At 36.9% G+C, this 10,330-nt stretch overlaps 1 protein-coding gene across 4 annotated transcripts in view; it reads right to left on the bottom strand.

The window, feature by feature from the left end:
- Window positions 1-2,841: 2,841 nt before the first annotated feature.
- Window positions 2,842-10,330, bottom strand: part of CDC27 (cell division cycle 27) — a 73,130-nt gene continuing 65,641 nt past the window's right edge. For 2 of the 4 annotated variants that reach the window (XM_044247688.1, XM_044247689.1), the window contains exons 17-19: window positions 9,140-9,214; window positions 8,178-8,334; window positions 2,842-5,890 (exon numbers count right to left, since the gene is read on the bottom strand). In XM_044247688.1, coding sequence (XP_044103623.1) covers window positions 5,808-5,890; window positions 8,178-8,334; window positions 9,140-9,214 — 315 coding nt within the window. In that variant the 3' untranslated portion in view covers window positions 2,842-5,807. Of the gene's footprint in view, window positions 5,891-8,153; window positions 8,354-9,139; window positions 9,215-10,330 lie in introns of those variants that run through there. The other 2 variants (XM_044247690.1, XM_044247692.1) reach the window with 2 other exon arrangements.

The following is a 10,330-nucleotide window of genomic DNA, read 5'->3' as shown; positions in this document are numbered from 1 at the left end:
TAAGAATTGATGAATTTTTTATGTAGCACCTGGCCCAGTGATTTAACTCACAAAAGACTAAGAATCTAGCACCACAGAGAACATGTGATTTGCAGATGGTTATACCTCTACAGCTGTTAAGCTCTAGATCAGGAGCTGCAAAATATAAAATGTCAGATCATATATACAGTATAATCTATACTACATGTATATATATTTAAAAATATACACACGGGGTGCCTGGGTGGCTCAGTGGGTTGGGCCTCTGCCTTCGGCTCGGGTCATGATCTCAGCATCCTGGGATCGAGCCCCATGTCCGGCTCTCTGCTCAGGGGGATCCTGCTTCCCCACCCCCTGCCTGCCTCTCTGCCTACTTGTGATCTCTGTTAAATAAATTTTAAAAATCTTTAAAAAAATACACACACAAATACATATAGTAACTGTTGATGCTTTATAGGCCACATAGTCCTTGAAGCGAGAAAGCAGCCACGGACATGTAAACAAATAGGTACGGCTATTCCAAAAGGAAACAGGCCATGAGCCATTTGGCCTGCAGGCCATAGACAGTCCTTGTTCTAGACTCAAGAGTTTATTGTTTGACAGTGAACTTATTTCACAGGATCATGTCTTGGGATCAACCTAATCATTTTTCCATGACATCATCTCAACCCTATTATTACCATTTTATTATTATTACCACAGTGCAACCAAAGCACTTTCATGGTGATTTATCACATTTGATCTTCAGTCTTCTGTGAGCTAAGAAGGGTAGATCTCATCTTCTTTGTATTGATCAGAAAAAGGCTTAAGCTATTTACGGTCACAGAGCTACTGAGGGGCAAAATCTCTATTTCCTAGAGATCTGTTTAGTGCTTTTTAAAAATATACGACTAAACACCTTAATTTTACTTCATTGTTTTTCTTAGCTTCTACTGTTAATCCTTTTCTTATTCAAACTCCTGTGAAGCATTACGCTTTTTTTTTTTTTAAAGATTTTATTTGACAGACAGAGATCACAAGTAGGCAAAGAGGCAGGCAGAGAGAAAGGAGGAAGCAGGCTCCCTGCTGAGCAGAGCACCCGACATGGGGCTAGATCCCAGGACCCTGGGATCATGACCCGAGTCGAAGGCAGAGGCTTTAATCCACTGAGCCACCCAGGCACCCCGCATTATGCATTTTTATTTTTATTTTTTTAAGATTTTATTTATTCATTTTGACAGAGAGAAATCACAAGTAGACAGAGAGGCAGGCAGAGAGAGAGGGAAACAGGCTCCCTGCTGAGCAAAGAGCCCGATGCGGGACTCGATCCCAGGACGCTGAGATCATGACCTGAGCCGAAGGCAGCGGCTTAACCCACTGAGCCACCCAGGCGCCCCCGCATTATGCATTTTTAAAGACTTGAATTTATTCCTTAAATGTAGCTTTTAGCGTCAAATTGAAAATTCTATTTTGACAGTACTGAATATAAAAAGAATGGTTGTGATAGGAGAAGAAATTGGTAGTGAAAAACTTAACTTTGTTTTCTAACTTAAAGCAAATTCTAGTCATTTAAGGAGGGATAACACATTTTCAATTTTAGTGTGAGGAGAAAAACAGAGAGGCAGGATATAGATCAAACCACCATCAAAGGACTATGCATATGCTAGATCTGAACCTACAGTTGATACTAAAATTTCCTCTGTAAAACCCAAACTTTTATGCTTTGCTATAACAGAGAACTTAAAAACGGAGAGGACACCGAATAGTCAACATGAGACACGATTTGAAACTGCCAGAGGAAGTCCTCTTCTTTGAAATACCCTAATGCCCAAGTGTCCAGCTATATTACCTAATACCCGAAGCCTTTTCCTTTTCTGTGAAATGGAGTATCACCTAGTTTATAGGGTTGAAGAACTGAAAATACTATGGGCAGATCATACTACACAGTACATATGGTAAGATTTCATTAAATGCAGCTCATTAGCCAAGTTTGCACTTATAAAGAAAAAGAAAACTTACACTGAACCATTAATTAGCAGATAAACAAGACAAAGATTGCTTCCTGTTTACACTTCTACTAGTTATCCCTGTCCAGCTGACAGTAAATGGCCAGTCCTAGGGAAGATTATAAAGCCTGTCGTTTGCAATGATCTGCCCAACTCATCCCACTTCATGTGTCTTCTCGATTTCTACCCCTTCTTCAAGTCTTCTTCAACAAAACCATTCAGCTCTCTATACTTTATCCAAGATAACTAGACCAGGGTAAAATTTAGTTTCTACATTCTATTTCTCTCAGGATGTCTGGGTGGCTCAGTCGATTAAGCATCTGCCTTTGGCTCTGGTCATGATCCCAGAGTCCTCGGATCCCGGGCTCCTTGCTCAGGAGGGAGCCTGCTTCTCTCTCTGCCTACTGCTCCTCCTGCTTGTGTGCTCTCTGAGAAATAAGTAAATAAAATCTAAAGAAAAAAAATGTTCTTTCTTGATTTTTAAAAGATTCTAATTGGAACAAAAAAGCTTTGTGTCACTTTTAAATACATTTCAGAAATCATATGATTAAAGAATAAGCAGGTGACTTGCAAAGTAGCAGCTGCTGGCAAGAGGCTTCTGTAGTTTGAAGAAAAATATATTCTAAAAATTACCACATTTTTGTCACAATATTTATCTGGAAATTCCAAATAATACTAAAAAAGGATGTGAGTTTTTTGTTTTTTTTAAAGTGTATGTATGTATTAGAAGAGGGTCTAAGTTTAAAAAAAATTAGAGCAACACTGCCTTAGACTTTTGTGGAGTATAAAACTGTTAATTTTTCACTATTTTGCTGTGCCTTACTATAAAAATACAGATGGCACAGCTGTTACGGAGCTTCAACAACTTGATTATAAATTGCTTTCAAAAGTAATTTATTGGGATTTTCCGTATCCTTTAATGAATTGCAAATATATTAACAGAAAAGGCTTTCTCCCCGCCCCCAAGGACTGTACAATCTCTGAAATAAGTCAGGAAAAGAAAAAAAAAAAAAAAGACAGACACAAAATTACATTGTTTCAATGCAAAGAGAACACACACATCACACCCACACTTGCATTTTCCTGGATTTTCACAAAGAAAATGGGTCACCATATTTCTCAGTGAAGACCCATACTATATTCTGGCTAATCAGAGACTTCCAAACTTTTTTCTTCAAAAAGAGCATTTTTAATAGACTAAATACTGGTTATCACTGAGTTTTTGTTTAAGGTACAACAGCAGCATGGTTCAAATGTAACTTGCAGTTCTTGGAAAAAACCAAAAATTTTAAAATAATGAAATACAGAAAAAGTTGGGACCACCTTTCATTATTTTGAGTACCATTGTTCACTTGAAAAAATATTTCCAACCTTCTAAAATCCCAGAGTTAAGAACCATTTCCAAGGGGGAAAAATATCCAATGCCACAACATAACTTCCAAACAAGTGTGTGTGTGTGTACACATATATGTATGTGTATGAAAAGCTTAGAGACTAAAAAAGATGTTATTTGTAGTATTTTAAATTTCCTTCAAAGTAACTACTGAAATTTCAAGCAAACATTTTGCTTGATCAAAATGTATGTCCTTTTCTGTTTATTTGATCCTCATTCCAGGCAAAAAAAAAAAAAAAAAAGACAAGCAAGCAAGCCAGAAACAGTTACTAGGTGGGAATACAGTTTCAAATACCTAAACGTTCTGAAAGTAGGTATGAGGAAAATGAAATCAGGCTAAGCTTGGGCTGAGCATCCCATAGCCAGCCGTTGCCATGGTGTGCCTTCCACAACTATCCATTTATCCTTGGTCTCAAAATTAGTACCAGAAAGGTTCTCGCTCTGGCACAGGACATAAATTCCTACTTTGTACAAAAAGATAATTATACATTAGCAAATTATGTTCTAGCTCAGCTTTCTCCAGGCTTTGTAATAGAGCTCAGGTTGAAGGTTTCTATGAAATTTTGTATTTGATAATGTTATATAGCTGGCTTATGATTTGCCAATTAAAAAATAAAGGAATATAAAATATTACAGAACTAAAGAATAAAATGGAATATTTGTTAGAATCCAAGTGCTAGCCTTTGGGAATTTTTAATGATATTCATTTACTCCCAACCTTTCCTTTTTCTTATAAATTATTTCTTTAAGCAGCACATATTACATGGATTTAGGTAGGAAATTTTGTTAAATATCTCTCTGGCACCCAATACCTAATCTAAGACTCTGACTTGAATTAATTTCTGATGGTATTTAATCCACATTCAAATGAACAGATTAACAGTAAATGATAGGAAGTTACTGAAGCTACAGGTTAAAATTTTGTTCACATCTTCTGTAATCCACCTTATTTTTACTACTTGACTAACAAGTACAGGTAACCAGTAGATAAATTTGTCCTTCATCAAATAATCCAAAATAATAACCATAGGCCTGTCATTCATAAGAAACTATAATTTGTTATATTCTGACATTGGCACTTAAAAAAAAGTTAACAACTAAAGTTTCTCTAAAAATTTCAATACATTACAATAAAGGAGATACACAATTTAAGACTTTAAATCTGTTACTGTGAATTTCCAATAATTCCCATTTTATTATGCATAATTAGATCTTTAAAATTGTGGCCATTCCCCGAAGACATCAATTTATGAGAAACTCAGGAGAGAACTCACCTCCTTCATAAGAATGGGGTTTTTCTTTTGCAGCTAAAATTTTCTAATAGCCTAAACCCAATCACTCTCGGTAAACGTTTTGGTGACTCACGCTACTGAAAATAATTTGAAGCAGAGAGCCGGAAAGAATGGAAATGACCTCAACCAAAGGTAACTACACATTCTTGCACCCTGCTTACACACTTAGAAAAGTCAAAGGGATACTTTCTTGAACAAATATAGATTCAAGGTTATGGTACAATTTTGATTGTATTAAGGCTTTCACTATCATGATCTCTTAAAGTCTCTCCACTTTAGTGTTCTCATTTTGATTCTTATGGTGAACTTAAATGGCTATTAAGGGCCTTGTTTTGGCTTTTCAGTGGGCAAACACTCTACCATCTCTGAATGTTAAAGGTGATCCCACAGAGCTCAAAGAGAAGAGGCAATATGGTAAAGGGACAACTTTAAAGTTTGCAATACCAAGACAATGATCAACACTTTGAAGCAAGATGAATAAATTAAAATTCTTGGTTAGACATTAAAGCATTCTTGCCAAGAATAAGTGTACACTGTATGGAGGGATATTTGATTCCTACACATGAGTCCCAATGTGCCCATTACATTTGCTTATGGGAGACACTGCAAGTTTAAGGTAATTTACATTCCTTGGCAATCAAGTTACTCTGTTATAGGCAATGTCTTTTTATTGTTCCATCTGGCACTTGCTAACACCATTCTTGAAGAACCTAGAAATGAAGGTCAGTCACTCTGTTAATTAGGAACAGAACCAAATAAAAACAAATTTTTGGAAAAATGACCAAAAAATTCTGGTTCATCACTATTTTCTGTATCTAATGGTTCCTTCAAGATAAAACATAACTCTTCCTTCCATGATAGCTTTCCAACAAAGGGAGATTAAAGAAAAACAAAAACAAAAAAAAAAAACACAAAGTTCCCCATCCTACCCCCTAAATTGCCATTCATACTGGTGAAAGAGCCAGTCTTGTTAGCAGCTAAATATTGCACTGCCTTTCATTCTGTGTACAGTCAGGGTCCAATGAAAGTGGCACACTCATGGTATAAGTGATGGATGATGACACTGCCGGCTCAAGAGTGAAGACTCAGTATATGGAGGGACAAGAAACATGTCAGCACTAGTCACACATCCAGTTGCAAAAGTCTGATTTCCAGAAGTTAAAATTCATCACTTTCAGCTGCATGAAGTTGTGTGTCGTCTGCATCTGTCATGCTGCTCTCCTGGGATTCATCTGTTCCCACTTTAAAAATAAAAATAAAAGTCTACAGTAAGGTATCTGACAAATCTTTCTTCTTGGTTCATGAAAACAAGTAAGGAAAACTATTCCATGCAGAGAGAGGAGATTTAAATTAAGGCCCTTAAAAATCCTGATATCCTTCAATAAAATGCAACTCAGGTTCCTTATTTTACAGCATGTCTGAGATCAGTTCATTGCATTTAACCTTTAAGAGTTTTAAATATTAAAGCTGCCTCTCCCTAATGAATTCCTTATTCCTACCCTAGCTAGGAATTAGAATTAGGGTAGGAATTATTCCTACCCTAGCTAGGAATTCCTACCCTAGCTAGGAATTACGTATTTAAGACATTGAAAAAAGACTGACATTTTCTCCAACTCTTGACTCTACTTTGGGAACAGTCCCTGCTAGTCCACAGAAATATAAAATACACCCTCAGTTTAAAAAAGGTTATTGGGATTACAGGAATTATGATTTTAATTAAAGCCTTCTGCCAAGTTTTTTGGAACAAAGGCATCTTAGTTCATCTCATCAGAAGTTTCTCAATTCTCTTGTTATTAAAAATACTATTAGGGGCATCTTAGGTGGCAGTCAGTTGAGTGACCCACTCTTGGTTTCAGTTCAGGTCATGATCTCAGTCAGGGTTGTGAGATCAAGCCCTGCATCCAGCTCCATGCTAGGTGTAGACTTGCTTAAGATTCTCTCGGGGCGCCTGGGTGGCTCAGTGGGTTAGGCCGCTGCCTTCGGCTCAGATCATGATCTCAGGGTCCTGGGATCGAGCCCCGCATCGGGCTCTTTGCTCAGCAGGGAGCCTGCTTCCCTCTAGCTCTCTCTCTGCCTGCCTCTCTGTCTACTTGTGATCTCTCTCTGTCAAATTAAAAAAAAAAAAAAAAATCTTTAAAAAAAGATTCTCTCTCTCCCTCTGCCCCTTCCCCCGACTCCCCCACCCCCCACTCCCCAGTCTTAAAAAAAAAAAAAAAAAAAAAAAACTTAAAAAAGGACTCAGGGGGTGCCTGGGTGGCTCAGTGGGTTAGGCCTCTGCCTTCGGCTCGGGTCATGATCTCAGGGTCCTGGGATCGAGCCCCGCATCGGGCTCTGTGCTCAGCAGGGAGCCTGCTTCCCCCTCCCCCCTCTGCCTGCTTGTGATCTCTGTCAAATACATAAATAAAATCTTTAAAAAAAAAAAAAAAGGACTCAGTTCTCACTAGTTATTTTAAGATATACACTCAAGTTACGAGTGCCTCAGTCAGTTGAGCATCTGACTCTTGGTTTCAGCTCAGGTCATGATCTCATGGTTCCTGGGACAGAGCCCTATGCAGGGCTCCACGCTCAGCAGGGAGTCTGCTTGAAGATTCTCTCCTTCTACCCCTTCCCCCACTTGCATGCTCTCTCAAATAAAAAAATTTAAAGAAAAATCTTAAAAAAAAGATGCACTCAATTTAGAGATAGAGTATTTACTACTGCTTTAAACTACTTCTTTGTTCACTCTTCTCTTCTTGACCCCTCAATTTATATACATTAGCCGTATTTTTAGATTTTTTTTTTTTATTAAAGATTTTATTTATTTGACAGAGAGAAATCACAAGTAGGCAGAGAGGCAGGCAGAGAGAGAGAGGGGAGAAAGCAGGTTCCCTGCGGAGCAGAGAGCCCGACGTGGGGCTCGATCCCAGAACCCTGGGATCACGACCTGAGCCGAAGGCAGAGGCTTTAACCCACTGAGCCACCCAAGCGCCCCCATATTTTTAGATTTTGAATTTGCTGGAGTTTCGGAGAATTTGAAATAGTCATACTACAGATCTGTCAATACTTTTTAATGTGCATGAATTTATTTTTCATTCACTTAGCACTTACAATGTCTTCAACATACTATCACATCTATCATTCCATCACACCCTGCATTCCTATGAAGCAGGTAGCATTAGTTACGTATTTAAACCTAAACTGAGGTCCTAGGAAAAACCTGCAAGGGATTTATCAAAGTCACACAGCAAATTAGATCCAAAATGATTAGTTACCTGATACCACATGCACTTGTTAACATATTGCCCTATTTAATTTCTCTAAAATTCCATTTAGTATAAAAAAGTATACCACGGTTAAAAAAAATAAAAAGCAGACTACAAATCCTTATGCAAAGGTAGCTCTCTGAATATTTAATACTCAAGAAAATTTCCATGTTTATTTTATGTCATAAATAAAAATCTGTCCCCCTTTGCCTAACTCTGAGGTGATGTTTTATTAGCTCTCTGGTTTGATACACATACAAACCTGGTTCTTATGGATGATACTCACTGATCTGTTCTTCTTGGGTTATTGGCTCCTCATCATCTGGAAGGTAGCGCTTATCAATTGCCTCTTTAATCTGGTTATTGGCTCCTTTAGGATCTAAATCCATAGCCCAAGAGAAATTCATCAGGGCGAGGTGCGTTTGACCTAACTTCTTGTAAACCTAAAAATAAACAGCAGCACTACATTTTTCATTAAGTTGTGAGCTTCAATTATAAAATCCTATACATTAGTAATTTAAATAGGCTTCTGATTTACATGCTACAAACCCATTCTGATAAGTAGGCCATTTTCATCCTATAGAAAAACTCAAGACTAACCTACTTCCTTCTAATATATTCAGATATTTTCAGAATTCCTTGCCTCTGATAGTGAGCTTCCAATAAATCATACTTTGACTGGATCAATGACAACTAAAAGAAATGGACTATAAACTGCTTGATTAGCATTTATTTACACTGATTTTAACAGCTGTTATATCAACTCTAAACACCTGTCCACTGTTCCCAGTTACCTTAACCAGTTGGCATCTAGTGGCCAAGTCTATAAAGTCTTGACTAGTCTGTCTTAGAAATCTTGGAAGCCAGTTCTTCTCACTAAGACAACACAGAACCATTAATTTTCTTCTTTTAGGGTATGCCTATGTATTTTGTTGATAACTGGAGGCTAAGAGCTTTCCAAGACACAATCTCCGTTATGAACTCAGGACTGCCATTGGCTGTTAAGTGTTAATACATTTCCAAAACCACAGTATGTTTAGGATTATGGAGTGTGTGTTCTTACTCCTAATCAGGATATCATCTTCTTAAATGTTTTAACTTAATTCATTCTTTATTCCCAGAGCATTTAGTTCAGAGCTCTAGCTGTATTTGCTCAACAGATGTTGCACAATATGTATTATATTTCTTCTTCAGAAGTTAATACTTGTTATCAAAGTCACAGTTTAGGACCATGGCCCCAATCTTTACCTTTCCTATTAAGAAGTAAACGAGGGATTCTTTGGGAACAATTTGTTTCAATTCTTCAAGTTCTTGTAAAGCAGACTGAAAAAAGCAAAGAAAAACAGAGTAGCAAAATTTTACAAAGTTCTAATTAAGCAAGTGTCTTTATTTGATTTCCCAAGTCATCTTATCTAAAGCTTATACTAGATCTTAATCAATGCACTTCCTTATTGCATTAGTTCTTGTTGTGAAAATAAAACGGATGAAAATACTATGAGAACAGGAACTAAGAAATGGCAGGAATTCACCAGAGTACACTTAGAGTACACACATGCAGGTGACAATGCTTGCTTTTGTCACCATTTTATTTAAAATAACAATAGTCCATTACACTGTGTAAAAGCATTTTGAAAACTAAGTTGCAGAATAAAACAATTCTGAAGTTCTGTTAATAAACCTTTTCCCTGATGCAAACACTAAGCTTTGAATACCAACCTGTCATTTTAACTAATGATGAAGAGTCTAAAATTTAACCCTCTGAATTAAGTCAAAACTGTCTAGAAATCTTTTGACCATTGTTGAAGGGCTGGGGAAATTGAGAGAAAAGATAAAGAAACAGATTTGCATTTAAAAGACATGACGATCAAAAATGAAACTGGTTCTCCAAATGAGATATTGTCCATTTTTCACCTAGCAAATGGACAAAAATAAAAATAACTTGATGTTGCATAAAGTTACCATGAGAGAGAGGAATCAGGCATTCTCACCACTGAAGGTGGAATTGTAAACTGATGCAACCTGTTTGTGAGGACAGTTTAGCACTATCTATTAAGTTAAAAACTGCACCACTGATTCAGCAATCTCACTGCTAGGCATTTATCTCAGGAGTATATTCAAAAAAGTTCACTAAATCACCTTTTTAAGAATATTCAATCCAACATGCTGCTGTAAATCACTACAAGGTGTGTCTAATCATAGCCTAGCTAAATAAATTGTGGTCCATCCTCTATGGGACACTCTATCTGTAGGTGCTCAACCATATGTTAAAAGAATTAAAAAAACAAAAAACCAAAAGCGAGATGCAAAACAGTAAGTGCAAAAATACTATTTCTTTCGTAACAAAATATATATCACACATATACAAACAGTTATGTGGGTATTCCCATGTTTTATATTTATGTGAGCATATATATAAATTTTTCTTTTTTTCTGGCAGAA

This window comes from Neovison vison, chromosome 5, assembly GCF_020171115.1.
Source record: "Neovison vison isolate M4711 chromosome 5, ASM_NN_V1, whole genome shotgun sequence".
NCBI classification, from domain to species: domain Eukaryota; kingdom Metazoa; phylum Chordata; class Mammalia; order Carnivora; family Mustelidae; genus Neogale; species Neogale vison.
The sequence above is the reverse complement of the archived record's forward strand: the minus strand, read 5'-3'. Positions and strand labels throughout refer to the sequence as shown.